Here is a 17,215-nt window from a genome sequence, read left to right on the forward strand (position 1 = left end):
AATTCAATTACAATAACTTGTAAACTAATTTATTTATGAAAGTAAAGGAAGATACTTCTCCCTTTTACAGCATTACAACTTCAATTTCTGGTATAACGTCCTTATTCATCAAATTTTATATTATCTGTCACCTATTGTTAGTTGGAGCAGAACAAAAGAATCATCGCTAAGCGACATTGCCTGAACGGTAAGTTTACTTTCACTCATTGATGACCGACGAGGTACTTCAGTATTAATGGACTATTTTACGTATACGTGCGTGTGTACAACCTATTCAATTGATCCTTTTAAATGCGGGGCGATTTTTAACTACACAATAAAACAAGCTAGCGTTTTGACTCTCAGGATCTTACATATGAAAATTTTTAAATTTAATTTGAATGAGTACGTAATTAAATACTCGAAGTTCAGGTTTTATCATAAATCGTGATTATTTAAAAATGTAAGCTTATCAAACAGAGCCGTAAATTTGTTGCAACTTGTAAGATAAAGATTAACAACAATGACAAAGATTTTTCGAGAAGATCTTTTATTTTACAAATATTTTAACTCGAACGTTACAATATTGATATTCAATATTGTATCTACCCTTCGACACAGAGAAGTGTTAATAATAATAGCTTAGTGAATCGTATCTTAAAAAATACCTGGTAAACTGAATTAGGATTATTTGTATTACAGTAAACCACGCAAGGATTAGCTGCCCAAGGAGGCCTTCATGAAGGACTTTCTAAGAAAACCTGGCTCGTATTCCATTACACGTGGAGAAAAACCAGAAGACTCCTATGCAGCTAGCCAGCTTACCGAGATTTCAAACAGGTCGAACTACCAGTGTTCAGCGATTTTATTGCAGGTAATATTAACAGAATATAAACTTATAATGTTTATTATAATAAACGTTTAAAAAAAATATTCTCTCTCATTCTGATTATGTACGCAGTATTCAGGAAGAAGATGTAAATTAGTTGACGCAAAGAATGCACGATTATATTAGAAGATTGTTACAAAAAAGATGCTTTGTATGACTGTCTTTGAAAATAGGCATTAAAATACTGATATGATAATTTTTCTTTAAAAACAATATGTATTGCAAATTAGGAGCTTAGGAAAGCTTAACTTTCAAGTTCTTCCCGAAAGTTTCAGAGAAAAGACATTATTCAGATTTCTTTCTGAATCAGGTTCTGGCCAACCATGGGGCATTTCCAAGTTATATTAATAGATTCAACTTAAAAGAATCTCTATGTTCCTGTAAATGTGGTTCTTCAACAGCAGATGCCATTCACATGATTGTGGACTGTCCTAGTACCAGGGACATTAGATTCAAAACCTTCGCACGAACTCTAACAGTGGACTCACTTATCAGATTAATGCATTCTGATAAAGGTAGTATTCTTATATCGAAAATGATAGAACAGTTAATATATAAATGAAAATGATTTGTACTCCTGATTTATTATCTTTCCGATTGTGCCAATGTCGTGCATAATCAATATCAGTGAATTCTGTATTCTTTAATAATCAAATTATATGCTACTCTTTATGCTTATGAAATTCATTTATTGAAATTTCTATTGTATCATCTTTTACAATGTTTTATGTAATACGTTTGATGTAAGTTTTAAATATAGAACAAATAAATATGTTGGTGAGGCCAACACATCTTTAGTCAGCGGATATCAAAATTCTGTAATTGGAATTGTTCAAAAAATTTAATTTCGCTGATTTTTTTAGCGCTATACCTTACAATGCTTTTTCCTCTTAGCCTTTGTCTCCGGTAATACCGCAGATATTAAGGTGAAGACCGGGTACTCCAGTTTTAGAGTTGTAACTTTTACTGGGTTGATGTATGTGTGCAAAGCAAAGAGATGTGGAGGACAATTTTCCTAACATTTAAACAGCAAGCGTAAATTCAATACGGGTATTGTATATAAAACATGGCTCTTCATTTTCTGGATCAACCCTCTGGTCTTCCTTGGCTTTTATTCGACCTTTTGTTCGTGGAAAACGTAATATCAAGGAAATCTTGAATAATAAAGTGAGATTATATGACCAGCATATACGGTATCAAGTATATACTTGATTAGAATATAAGATGGTTATTGGCCAAGAAAAAGAATGCGTAAGACCAGAAAATTAGCTCTGTGAAATCGTAGCTAATGGCGATCGACTGAAATAAACAGATTTTGTAATGAATTGCATGTTTGGAAATGACATGTTGAAGTGATACAGGGCTTTTTTGGGACTGGTAGGTAAAAGCGATCTAGTGGAGTAAATCGTCGTTCCACATGCGGATTTCGAGTGTTATGTATCGCTATCCGAAGGCGAAGCTGACTGATATGCATTTTATTTATAGAGCTGCAGAGGGAAATTTTGCAGTTTCTCAAAGGAGGAAATCGTTCTGTGTATCCGCTTTGAATAACTGCTCCGTTCCTGTCCACAGCCCCTTAAATAAAATGCATATCAGGCAATTCTGCGTTCGTGTAGCGATACATATCGCTCGAAATTCGCATGTGGAATGGCGATTTACGCTAGGAGATTACTTTTACCTATCACTTTAACAGCACCCTTACCGCATCAAACATCCTTTTCCGCACAGATGTTGAATAACAAGGTCTGCTTAATTTAGTCCTCTCTACCTGCCTTTACATTTTTTCCAGATATTTTGTAGTCCCCCTACATATAAAGAAAATTATGTCTCTGTATTTGTGAGAAATATAAAAATTTTAATTAAGGTTTTCTCTCGGAACTGACAACTACTGTTTTTGTTCTTGACTTGAAACTTTATTGCCTATACTTGCATCACTTGTGAGATAACAGCGACATCTCCAGATCCTTCCGCCTCGCTGAAAATGCACGTGACTTAAATTTTTGACACCAGTGCTTCTGGTTGCAATGAAGTTCTGTTCTGTTTTTTCTTAGTTTCCATGCAGCTATAACCTAATCGCACGTCTAAGATAGGAACGATTTCCCTAACCGTCTGGCTGGCGTAGTAACACATCACCTCCATCTGCAGTAGAAATGTCAGAGATGAAGATTTTAAAAATATGAATGATAGATGATTTTAGTAGTTGCAGCATTCCAGTTAGTCCTCATGATATTTCTTCTGGCTTACAAATCTGTCGTAGTGCCGGGACATGTCTTGCCCAGCTGTAAATTTACTTAAAGCTATTTTTGGGATTTTTCATATTTCGAGCACTTCTTCAAGTTTTGAAGTAAACCATCTGAAGAGACATACAAAATTCATTTCCCGATCAGGTCGAGATATTTTGCTGTCTGTTTTCGAAAGATTGCTAATTTTGGGAGGATTTTTTTTTAAAAGCATCCTCTCTTTGTATGCACCGTCGCACCCGTTTTTAATTCACTTGAAATTTCCTGTCTGTTGCCCCATTTCCATTATGCATAATGCATCACTTGAAAAACTTCGCAGTGTAGCTCACGCTCACTTGAATCGTATTTAACATACACTAAGCAGGTACTCAACACTGAGCTTTAATCATCATCCTCTCTCTTTCTCTGGAATTTGCGACGTTTTTTGTATGTCCTTCTCTGCATTTTCGTCTCTAGACGAAATTTAATACGCCTAATTAAAAAATTTTTTTTCAGATTTATCACTTTAGAACATAATGCGGCTTATGCATACATAAACGCGATATATCGTGGAATGAGCTGAAAGAAAATTTGAATGACAATATTAAGACTCATAATTCTATTACTCTGGAGATTCTAAGCATGTAAGTTGTTCCTCAGTCTCAAACAAAATAAGAAAAGCCAGTCGTCATGCGATTGTTCTCTCTTAATGAACTAATTCATTGAGTCAGGAAAGATGCAGGTGATACTAAAGATGAACAAATTCTTGACTATTCCTCACCTCAGGAGTTGTATATTTTCATGTTAATAACAGATTTTAAGTATCTACAGAAAAATTAACACTGTCAACACTGTCAAGAATCTTTGCGTTCGCTATGTTTTTGTATCTGCAATACACATAATGCTAATAAGTGCAAAGGCAAATTCTCGCATTTCCACTCCGAACTCCATTTCGACTGTGGCAATGGAGCAACACATTCATTGTTCTTTCTATCTTATTCAAGCTTTCTTTCCTACAGAATTGACTATCAAGAAATATTCATCATCAAGCGCGGAAAGGCCCAAATTTTATCTGAGCTGATAAGACTGCGTTTCTCGTAATAGACCAGCAATAAAATATACGATTCGTCAGTGTGCGTTGATAGAGGGGGCAACTGTCCCTGGCACAGTATCCAGGGGGCACCAAATTACTGTTACGAAATTTTAGAATTAAATGTTTTCCATTCTTAACAAACAGGAGGAGCGCAAAATCTTCAGTTGTCCCCAGGCGCTGAAAAGCCTAGCTACTGACTGTTGCGATTCTTACTCCCTCTCTCTTCTTCTTACCCTTTTTACTTGCATTCGCACGCTGAAGAAGCTAGCTTGACTGTAGGCTACAGGACATATATCGCATTTTTCCTCTCCAATTCTGCGAGACGATTTTCATAACAAGTCCTCGTGCCTACTTTATGTAGTTTATTTATTTTCTTACCTTTAAACGTCTTTAATATTTGTCCATCAAGATATTTTTTCCTCTTTGGAATAATTAGTAAATTCAGAATTGAATCCAGCGGCAAGTTCGTTATGTTATTTTGATTAGAATCACAAGTTCGGCAAAGCAGTGTATTTCGATTGAAAATAGGTGGACATTTTTCATCCCTACCAAGTCTTATAATATTCTGCAAGCATAGCTTCGAAAAATAATGACTTCAGCGAGGTTACAAGATTTCACTTTCTTTGACGTGCTGTTCTTCTTAGACAACTGGCGAATGTCATTAAGTGAATGATATTTACCTAGGTTTCTTTGTTACAAAATATGTATCTAAATTTTTACTATAACATTAATTTTGTGACTATATGTTTGACAGGTGAACATATTACGTTTTCCTTTCTGGCACTATTTATTGCATGGGTAAGTTAAGGTTTACCTTTTACCCAATTTTAGGTTGTTAAGGCACATTAATGTCAAATTTAATATTCGCTTCTTTTGGACTGTTGCAAACAACGCAATCACGGCCATCAAATCAAATTAAAATTATCTCTGAATTTTTGCTTATTACCAGTATTTTTTTAATAACATTATGTAAATGAAATCCATTAAGTTTTCATACTATCACACTTATTGCGGAACATAGATGAAACTCAAAATTGCGTCTTCAGGTAGCGTTGGCCATGATGGCTTTGAAATAAAGATGCAGATACCATAATGTAGAATAGTGAAGAAAACAAACCGACGCAGATGGCATTTAAGTCAGCAAGTCAGCGTCTTTGGTACCAGTACCGCTTCCAAATGCTACAGTGGCAAAGGCTACAAAAACAAAATGCGTATTGTTTTCCTATTCTGTAGTAAATGGCATAAGATAATGTTTGGAAATATCTTCTGAACAACTGATTGTCTTTAGTTCTTGTGTCAGTGTTATTAAGCGTCGTTATTTCTTCTTTCACTGACCTCGCACTGCAAAGGTTGTCTCCTGACGACTTTAGATATTAGTGGAAGCTATGATTTTCACGCTATGTGACCGGGCTGCTCTTATTCTTTCAACTTTAGGAGCAGGCCCACCAGCGGCCGAGCGGTAACGTCGCTGAGCACTGGTAGTTCGGTCCGAGGTTCGAATCCCGCGAACGGGCTGGCTGCATGGGTGTTTTCGTGGTTTTCCCCATGTGTAACGTGTATACGAGCCAGTTTCCCTTAAAAAGTCCTCCACGAAGGCATCCCTCCCTTAAGGCAGATAGCCCTTGAGTGCTTTGCCGTAATCTAATAAACCAAAACCAAACCAAACCAACTTTAGGAGCTCTAAGCTAACTCTATTCTCCTTAACCATGAAATAGTGTATAATTTGATCGGGCGCGAAGCAGACTGTAAGCTAATCAAAGCAGATCGTAAAATTGTTCGACACGATATCATTTCTCTTAATTCGATGGAGAAAAATTCACATTCTATGAACTTTAATAATAAATTAGATCTATAGCTTGAGAACAGTAAATACCGCAATTGTCTACTATGCAGAAATATCCATTCACTCTCGTATGCATATAAGTCGACTACGATTAGTGCGTTTACAGATCTCTTTACAAACCTATTTCATGGTAACTCCAAAACAGCGTCCAAGACACAAATTTTAGAAAAATAAGTTTGTAGAGACATGAAAGACATGAGAGGACTTTTTTGAAAGCTGGCAAGATGAAAAATGAGTAATCGCCTTCACGGGAATCGAACCACGGACCTCTGGAATACCCATTAAGTGTGCAGAACCACTACACCACGAAGGCTTCAGATTTTGTAGAAGATATATTATAAAAATCCATAAAGAAAGAATTTAAAAGATTAAAGTTTCAAAACTCTTCAGAAATATACAGGATACATTAAAAGTTTAAGATACTTATGAAAATTTTTATATTCCATGAGAATACTTTTTTAATAATTTAAATTTGATGTTTCTAAATGTATAAGAAGGAATAAAATTATATAGGGTTCTGTAATATGCATAATTTAATCAGGGTAATATAAAAAAAATTGAACTTTGGAATTAGGCAAATCTTTAAGCTAACAATTTTGTTCATTAAAATTTAGATTTCGTTTTCTGCCTCCAGTACTTCATTTCTTTAATTAAAATGTATTTCTAAAGTGTCAGTTAGGTCAGGCGGTAAGTTGACCACATTACAGGTGATTTATGGGTCGTATTATAATAGGTCAAGCGGAGAACTGGATCTAAGGCTAGAGAAAAAGAATTCCGGCTGCCCTCTTTGCGCAGAATTAACTAAGAATGGGCGAGGTTGGGATTGCATATCAATGACCGATCCTGGAAGTTAGGGTACAGCATTCTTCTCAATTAGCAAAAGCATATGTATATATATTTTTTAATGTTTTATTGTGTCAAGTTTCTTTAGAAAACACCTCTGTCTGCATCCTGCAGACTTTTCAGTTATTCCTAGCTAAAACAGAGTCATTTTTTTTTTTACCACTGCTTCCTTTGCATTTCAAGCGTGGATGCTTTTATGATAAAGCAACCCGGCTGCAACTTTAATTGTTCCACATTATTATGTATGGATTTCAGATGGGAATCAGAAGGAAGTTAACGATATGCTTGGATAGATATTTCCTTTTCAATGAATTTTATATTTTTATTTAAAAATTGTATATTTTTAAAATTAAATCATCTTTTATGTAGATTTTGGAGAAAATATTAAAATTCTCGAAAGTTAAGACTGACATTTCTTCTTCAGCAGTATGCAAAATGGTACTTTACAAAAAGACGGTTTAGAATTAAGCAAAATTTGAACTTAAGAATTAGTGCTAGTTATAAAGAAAAGTTGAATCCATTTCCACTTGTCTTACATTTTTAAGAAACAAATAAAATTAATAACTTGAAGAAGAGAAGAACTATATTAAAGCGTCTCTCGAAATATATAGAAAGAGAAAGTGTTTCTTGATGAGAAAGGTCTCTTGACGAACAGAGCTCGGTATTAGATTCTCTAAAATATATAGAACATATTTCTAAACTTAACGGCTGTTTAATATTGAAATTTTTCAAATGTTCAAACTGTTGTCCTTTTATTTTTTAGAGACATTAGGTTAATTTGAAGCAGGAGATGTGAAAAATGTGCAGTATCCTCAAACGCTGATTCGGGAAGAGAATCAAACGCTTCACCTCTCGAATACGCGCCGAGTGTGCTACCGCTACACCACGAAGGCATGAGGAAAAGAAGGAGATAAGACCTTATATACTGCTCTTTTTAAAAGGTGACTGGGGTAACCCATTCTCGAAATCTTGGTGGTAGAGAATTATTCACCACCTTTTATTTCGGACGCCCTTTGTAGTGTCATTTGGAATTTTGAATCAGGAGATGTGAAAAATATGCAGTGCCCTCGCAGGACTCGAATTATGAACCTCTCGAATACACGTCCGAGTATGCTTCCGGTTACACCAAAAATGCATGCGGAAAGAAGGGAGAAAATAAATGAAATTGAAAAAGAGGTTGAAAATTATACTTCGCCTTTGCTAATCAAAATTTTAAATAAACTCGCAGATTTGAAATATCTGTAATCAAAATGTATTAAATTTAAGGCTTCAGATATTTGCAGATTGCAAACAAAAATAAAATAATTCAAGTTAAAACAACACATCGAACAAATATTAATTTAGAGGTTAAACAACAAAAACCAGGGGTTTTCATCCGCAGAGAACCCGTTGGCGCTTCGGGAAAGAACCCGTTGGCGCCGTTGCATTTTTACTCGCCAAGCTGATGAGCCGAGCCGTAAACGTGGTTTTTAGTGTATATAAATTCAAGTTAGCAGACAATGGTAGTAAAAATTCACAGATAATAAGTATGTAGATGTAAAATTAACAGGTTAAACGTGATATACGAAAATAAATTTGTATTGAATTCAAGTTAGCACAGAAAACAATTTTATTAAACATATAGGTGTCTTTTTTCATTATTAAGTACTTTGCCTGTTGATTGATGTATTTCGGTAAGAGCCCATGTAATAAATTAATGAATGCATGACCTTTAATACATCCATTTTACATACTTTTCAGTATTTGTTTTTTTCACGTTACTTGCATACAGCTTAAGGCATTTTACGTTGAAACAAATACCTGTCCTTTTTCATAATATATTTCACAATACAAATAACCTTCAACAGTAATCAAATTTTCTTCAGTAGCATTGTTGTTGTTGATAAAACTAGAACTTTATACATTTTAAAATTATTATAGGGCTTGGAAAACTCATGGTTCTGCGTGCTTACAGCTGTTAATAATTAAGAACATAAAATGAACAGCTATGTTACAAATTAGCATTCACCCCTCCCGCCATATTTTCTTCCTTTGATCCCGAACTGACGAGCCGAGAATCGGAATCTTTCCACGAAAACTTCTTTAATCATGCGAAAATATTTCTATCTATTCGTTTTTAAAAAATTCAGAAAAAATAATAATAAGAGAAGAATAATATAAATCTCCAAATGCGAACAACGACAACCCTTCGCACAAGCGAATATGATGTATTAGCTAGGTTACCAGGTTTGCACTATTATCGCCAAAGTTGGCGATGTTTACATTTACCGGGTTCTCTGCGGAAGTGCTTCCAAAACCAGCGTTGTTTTGCAAATTTTCACAGGACTAGTTTCGATGGTTTTACCGAAGCTGCCAAAGTGCAAATGAACGAGATACAATATAGTGGTTAAGATAAGTTAAGAATAGTTGGACAGAAGTTAAGCTGCTGGCGCCATCTATTGATGAAACAAGAAATTTAAAACATAATTTCCTTAAAGGCTGAAGGTAAAGAACAGAAAGATTTTTTTTTTTGAATATGAAACGCCTCTAGAAAATCTAATTCACCAAAGGAAGATGTTTTTTTGAATAATTTTGTTTGCAGAAAAATGGAAAATGTGCTTTTCGGACCAACAATGTTGGGTAACAGAGGACTTTTGTGTCTCCTTTTTCCTAATATATGCCTCATGTTCTTTAATGCGAAATTTTAAGGCTCTCTTGGTTTGAACAATGTAAATTAAACCACACTGGCAAGGAATCCTGTAAATCCTATTATTATCTCGCTTTATCTCGCTTCTATGCTTTATCTCGTTCACTTGCACTTTGGCAACTGAGGATGATGGTTCGTAAAACCATTGAAACTAGTCCTGCGAAAATTTGCAAACATAACGCTGATTTTTTTTTTTTTTTTTTTTCTTTTTGACTTCTATAATAAAAACAAAATAGTTTCTTATTATGTAGTTTCTTACAAGCATGGAAAATTTTGTTTTTAATGTGCATGAAAGCTTCAAAAGTTAGAAGAAACCTCGGAGGAACATTTAATTATTATCACTCTAACTGTTAAATCTGAATTGTAAAATAAATTAATTTTAAATCACGTACTTCCGGGGTAGGTGAGATTACTAGAATATAGCAAAGCACACGAGAGCTACCTGCCCAAGGTAGAGATGTTTTCATAAAGGGATAGAAACTTGGCTCGTATTCAGTTTACACGAGGGGAGGGCCCACCAGCGGCCGAGCGGTAAAGTCACTGAACACTGGTAGTTCTGTCGGAGGTTCGAATCCCGCAAACGGGCTGGATGCATGGGTGTTTTCGTGGTTTTCTTCATGTGTAACGTGTATACGAGCCAGTTTCCCTTAGAAAGTCCTCCCCGAAGGCATCCCTGCCCTCAGGCAGATCGAGGCTTTGCCGTAATTAAATAACCTAACCTAACCTTACACGAGGGGAAAACCATCAAATCTAACCAAGTAGCGAGTCGGTTCGCCTGGTATAAAAATCCATACTTCACAGAAATGTAACGCTTTCTAAGGGAAACAACAAAAGTTACAACTGGCGAGTTGCATAGCTTCTGCAGACAGTCGAAGTGCTATTTTAACCTCCTATTTACTGAACAGTTTTCAATAAAACTGCAGACAACGCCGTTGTAGTTTCTCGATCAGTGGATATAGGGTTCTTGATATTTAGAATGAAGACGACGTTATTCACAGGAACAGTGGGATTCACCGCTCAACCGGCATAGGGGTTAGCGTTGCTGACTGCCGTGCCAAAAGACCCGAGTTCGAATCCCGGAGAGGGCATGGATGTTATGTAAATGTATATTGTCGGTGCGGCATGGCGGCACTCTAAATATGCGGTTGTCCTCTGTTGTGGTTTGTTAGAAGGGAAGAGGGGTGGGAGACCCTCGGACCCGTGCCCCAAGGTGCTCTCCATTAAAATTGGGGGCGCAACGGAGCTAAATGGCACTTTCACCTGAAAGGTGCTCAAGGCTGTTGCTAATGGCAGGCGTAATCTAGCGCTCCTTGCAACGAGAATTTTCGTGGGCTTGGGTTGACTACGTCAGACAAGTGAGTATAAGCAACAACAACAACAACATTGGGTTTCGATAACTCAACATTCATATTGTTTTTGACCGAGAAACATCTTGTTTATTGTTTTGCCTAAAAGCTAAAATCTCTTTAATATAAGAAAGTTAACAAGAATTCATTTCATGTCAGGAACGCGGTCCAGGAACTGCTGAGAACTTGAAGACAATATTTCGGGTTAGTTACGAACAAATAAATCCTCGTCTGAAGCAGAGAGTAGATACTGCGTTGGACCTGTCAAAAGTTAAAAGTTAACCAACTATCTAAATTGTTTTCGAAGAATCAAATTGAGTTTTTGGACATCCTCATGTATTTTATACAGATAAAACAGCAGTACTCTAAGAATGTGAGATTTCATAAACTATTAATGTGTCTATTAACTTTCTGAAATCGAATGAAAGGACTTTTGAATTTCTGTTTGCTTTTTGCCCCTCATTTGCATTATTCGGGAATTAGCAAACGATATGATAAGTAGAACTGATGCGATGGTGTAGATATAGTGCTGCTTTTAGACCTTTGATTATTATTACTCTTTATATTATATTGAACAACATCAAGAGATTAATAAAATATGTTTTATTTATCTTTTAAATATTTTCATGCTGTAAATATGACCTTGTGTATTTTACGTACGTAGCTAAAGTTTTGTTTATTTTTTAAAATCAGGTTTAAAATAAAATTCAGCTATTTTCTTTTTCAAACATTAAGCGACTACATTTTCTTCATTATATCTCGATTAGAGTAAACTTTGCATTTATATTAGTGTATTTATACTGCGGAATTAAAATTTTGACTTGACTTCTTCCACGATAATTTTTAAAACGGATTATGCAAAAGTGTAATGACTGTTTTAAAGTTTTTCATATTTTATTGATGAATTTTTATAAATAAATTAGAGAAACCAGGTCGTTGAACTCATGGCCAAGGGAAGCAGGCTTAAGTTCTGAGCTAAAATATTCGTTGACACATTTACCGGCGACGTTGTATACTGGCATTTCATAATGTCTTGATGTTTATCAAAGTTAATTAAAAGAAAATCAGCTGAAAGACATTTAATCAGGCATTACATTTGGGTTTTATATTTAACAGAAACGAGGACTGGGTGTATGCTATTTCTATTTTTTTTTAATTTATTTAATTCTTTTATAATTTAGAGATTTTTGTTTGGAAAGAAGTTAATGGTTTTGCGGAATAAGTAAAATATGTTCGGTTTTTGAAAAATTGCAGGAAAAAAAAAAAAAAAAAAAAAAAAAAAAAAAAACCACTTTCTAAACTACATGCAGACCAGAGCAATAACGAAAATAAATCGAAAACTTAGAATAACAAGCAGATTATTTTTCCGCAGGTCAGTTCTAAGTTAGAGGTCATTTAGGATAATTTCAAAATTCTATTTCAAATATTAGTTAGAGAAGAAATGTGTACGAAGTTTTTTCTCTTCTCCCCCCCCATTTCCCCCCGACGGCTGGCACTAGCCATTATAGACCTTGGTCACTACTAAGGCCGTAAGCGGTGGTCCACTTATGGATGCACCTAATAGATAGGCCCCCGTTGCCTCCTATCAAGAGAAAGGACAATTTACATATCCAAGCCTTCTTCGGGGATTTGAGCCCGAGCCCTTCGGTACGGCACTCAAATTTACTAACCACTTTTCCGTCTGAGTGGCTATATGCAGAAAAGTTATTTTAACTAATTTCAGTTGCATTTCTAGTTATTTAAAGAAATGCTTGTAGTCTGAGGAAAAAGAAGCCGGCATTCATCAGAACTGCAGAACTAATAGACTCCCGTATCTTCGAAATTGCTTTGAATATTCACTTAGTAATTTGAAAATAATCGCATTCATGAAAAAGTTCTTCTACATATCCCATTTCTGTGCATGTTCATCTCATAATTATATGGAAAGCGAATATCGAATCAGTTGTTTGAAAGAATACTACAATGATTTCCTTAGGAAAAAAAAAAAAAAAAAAATCATAAGAAATGCTAGTTTTTACAGTATCACTACTGTTCATGCGATTTTTAAGCCTTTTTTTTATCAGATTAAAAAAGAGTTATCAGTAATTTTGAAGTAACAAAAGTTTAAGAGAACTTTCATAAAATGCTATAGAAAAAATATTCCAAAATTTTTGTAAAAGGATTTACGTTCTATAGAAAACTTCTTTCTAATCTAATTTGAATATCTGAGTATTAGACCAAATGCAAAAAAGATTGGTTTCCTTGAACCATAATAATTACCCATTTTTTTTTTTTTTATTTGAACGCGAAGAACACACACCCTCTTACGACCTTATAAGTTTTTTCAGACTGCTCGGCGGCTATCAGCGCCACCTGCCATCTAACGGGTGAGAAAGAGAACACTTTCACAAAGTTTTTCTCTTCTAGGTCAGTTGGATCGTTTGGTTGGACGATGAATTGCATCACCTGTGGAATATTTGTGCTCTTGGTTGTCTGTTTAGCGCGAGGTGAGTTGATATCACGTGATATTAAGTTTAAGTAACTAATCAAAATTTTAAAATCAATAAAATTAAAAAAATTCTTTTGAAGTAAATTATCCTATTATTTTCCTCTTTATGTTTCAGTAAATTAAACAATAAGCCAATATGAAAATTAAATAAAAGAGTTTCTCCGAATATATTTAGCAATTTCATATGAAGTAAGAATCGTCATATAATGGTTTTGCATTCATGAGCATTGGGCTCCTGTAGAACAAAAGGAAGGAACATTTCTTAAGTGTATTTGTCAACTTCTTTTCAAAAAATGCGAAAGGTTGTTTATTCGTCCAAAATATGAAAAATTTTTACCCTTGTAGACCTTTATTAATTCATGAAGGTAATTTTGTAAATTTTACTAGAATTCCAAAGTATACAAAGGAGGGCGTTTCGCGTGTATCAGCGAATCCTATTGTGGAAGAATAATGAAAAATATATTAATAAGAACAGAAAAAAGGACGAAAAAGAGAGAGAAAACCATAAAAAGATGTTTTCTTTTGTTCGAGCTAATTGTCTGTTTGAAAAGTTAAACAACACCGTACCAAAATAACTTTATTGTGATCTTCAACTACTTTTCAACTCATGTCCTTCAGTTTTACAACTCGAAATTTAGGTTAAATTCTTGCTTTCTTCTATTTTTAATAAAATCCATTTTTATAGCAACAAACTATACAAAATGTTGGCGTAACAGGTGTTTTTCTAATAAATGGAGGACTGCTATTACTTTTTCTGAGCCCTCCCCCCCCCAAAAAAAAAAACCTTACGGGGAATAATATATTCAATTTGTCCTCCAAATTATAAAAGTGTTTTGCTTAGTAGTGTAACAAAGTTATCCATAATGCAGTAAACTTCTTAATAAACAAATTTTGTTACATTACATAATTAATAAAAATCGCTTCTAAGATCTAGCTGTTCTGTATTAAAAATTAATCAAACAGAAAGCAGCCATTGTTATTAATAGTAACGCACAGAATTCTTTTAAGAGGTATTCGATTCGAATAAAAATTTAAGTTGCGCCTATTATTTAAGATAAATAAGTGCATTCCAGTAATACTGCATACCAAAATTTGCATTTTGAGCAATTTATAGTTTTTAAAGTTCGAGTTACTTTCAAAATAATCATAAAAATATTAGACTTGAAAAACTTATTCTAGGTATCATTTATATTTTTTAACGCAAATTATCCGAAATTTTAGAAGTGTAGCTACATATATTCGGTTTGTATCATTCAAATAAAAAACCATGAATAGAATTAACAATATGTATAAAAATCTTTGATATTTTAATGACGTGTGAACTATGCAAATGACAACGCCCAAACATTTAGTGAAAAGCAGGTCGAATTATTGTTTGACTAATTCGTAAATTGTATCACACGTTTCACTTTTAATTATGCCGTATGATTTAAAATAATAAAATAAAAAATAAAAATAATAAAATACAATAAATTAATTATTTGCTGTTGAAGCAATGTTTGATTTAAAAAATCAAATATGTGAAATATATTTAAATTTCTTAAAAAATAGTAATCGGCTTTTGTAAGTAAGTTGAATCAAAACTTTTCGGTTTTCATTTCGTTTTATTAACATTTTCAAGAAAGCCTGCTTTCATTTTCCAAATGAAATCACACTCGGATAAAATAGCTCTTTCATATATTTTCCTAATTAGAACGATATATTGCTAATCGGAGTAAAAATTTTTTTCTCTTGAATATTTGCTGAAGTGATTTTATTTTTTAATTACGCCAAAGCTCGTTAGAATATTTAACCTAAAAGAGGGAGCCTCTGTGGGAAAAATTTCTAAGAGAAATCAGTCCATATTTGTCGTTACACGTGAGAAAAAAACATGGAAACCTCATGCAGCCAACTCGTTCAACATCCGGGAATAGAACTCAGAAAAACTACTAGTGTTTCATGGTTTCAACTTTTCTTCTAACAGTCAGCCCCTTTTAATGAAAGAGTTCGCATCTCAGTAGTATTCTACGTTACCAACTACATGGTTTCGAAAGCAGATCTATCGCAGTTTGCACCAAATAGAGGATTTAAAAGGTATAAATGCTACACAAAATTGTTGCCTCTAATTTCTTTCTTGTTCAAGAAAAGTGCAATCTAGATTAAAATTTTTTTTTTTAAATCGAATGGCGGACACTTGCCTTTCTTCAGTATTGACCATTCTGAAAGTAATAAGGTCACTTCTGGCCTTATTACTTTCTTGTAATAAGGCCGGAAGTGGTGGTCATTTTATTGTGAAGGCACCTAATAGATGGCCACCGTTACCTCCTATGAGGGGACAAAAAATTTACATCCATGCCTTCTCCGGGATTCGAGAGTGAATGTTGTATTTTAACTTAACACTGAAATTATAAAGTATACATTTAGGGAAGTAATTAACATACAGATAACGTAAAATTTTCGTCAATAAAATTAAAGCATCAGCTATTGAATTTCGGCGATTTTGTATCGCCGAAATTTTTTATCTTCTTTTCTTTTTTTTTTTTTTTTTTTCTTTTACTTTTTTCCCCTTTTACATCAAAAGTGAATTATGCTTTTGAAATATATAATTATACACTTTTACAGAAATACAGCAGTCACCCCGTTTTTTTCTTTCTTTCTTTCTTTCTTTTTTTTTTTTCATTATTTGTGAGTTCTAAATTATTTTCTTTTTCACTATGAGGAGGGGAAAAACTTCCAACTGCACTTTCAGAATATAAAATCGAGGTCATTTGGTTACATATTTCTCATTTGTTGAATAGAGAAAATAGATTTTTTAAGTTGGTGTTGGATGATTTTATTTCACTTCCTCGTTTTAAAACAAAATCAGTATATCATCTAAAAGTTATTTTTGGATCAATGAAGTGTAAAAGTCTTCTTGGATGACTTGTTTTCTCTTTCATTCTTTCATATTCAGGCCAGCTATAATCATTTTAAATTATGAACATAAAAAATTGTAAAAAATAAGTTTGATCGGAAAATTCCAATATGCGCAGCAAAATATTTCTTTACAAACACGAGGGAAAAGAATTAAATAAACCAAAGCATTCTGAGCTAGGTAAATAATATGTAGAGTTAGAAAAATTTTTTATTAATAAAAATTATATGTTTTAATTTATATTAATTATAAAGATAATTAAAAATCAAAATAACAAAACTGTTTAAAACGGGTTTGCTTAAAATTATTTGTTTTGAATTGCTTAGGTTATTAACTTAAATTTTCTGCTTATTTCTTGAATACGAAATTATACTTTAAACTCAGAAAAGAAGATTAATTTTAGAAAAGTATTTGTATGATATATAAATTCCCTTCCAAACAAACAATGCTTATATTAAAAAGCATTGCTATATGCTTGGATCTCTATAAGATTGGACAAAATTCCATATTGAGTTATCACTATATTTTTTTACTTTATGCATTTTGAAAGAATATGACATGATTTTTACGAGGAGGAAAAATGTTCCGCTAGAATATGTTGGAATATGTAATACATATGCTGAAATATATTCTGTCAAAAATTATGTTTGTAAAATATCTAAATTACCCTCCTTTAGCCAAGAAAACTGGTAGAAATATAATCCAAAAGTAATAAAAGGAATTATTTCTGTCTATACTTAAAATTAGTTTTTGATGCATCAGTCATTGTAATATCAATCAAAAAGTACACAGTTTTTGTTTTAATGTACAAGCTTGCATTTAAAAAAAAATCGTACAAACAAAAGAAAAAAGCAAAACGCAATTTGTAAACTTGTATAACTTAAGTTGCATAAATTATATATTACATTCGTTTTGTATTAATTATAATATCAGTTT

General features: G+C 33.5%; 1 protein-coding gene across 1 annotated transcript in view; it reads left to right on the forward strand.

Moving 5' to 3' along the window:
* Nucleotides 1-770: 770 nt before the first annotated feature.
* The window catches only part of LOC118189196 (protein obstructor-E-like), a 52,847-nt gene continuing 36,402 nt past the window's right edge, over nt 771-17,215 (forward strand). The window contains exons 1-2 of the mRNA XM_035359753.2: nt 771-853; nt 13,305-13,384. Coding sequence (XP_035215644.1) covers nt 786-853; nt 13,305-13,384 — 148 coding nt within the window. The 5' untranslated portion in view covers nt 771-785. The remainder of the gene's footprint in view (nt 854-13,304; nt 13,385-17,215) is intronic.

This window comes from Stegodyphus dumicola, chromosome 10, assembly GCF_044657685.1.
Source record: "Stegodyphus dumicola isolate Sdum_Otavi_A_Nest chromosome 10, ASM4465768v1".
In the NCBI taxonomy this organism is placed as follows: domain Eukaryota; kingdom Metazoa; phylum Arthropoda; class Arachnida; order Araneae; family Eresidae; genus Stegodyphus; species Stegodyphus dumicola.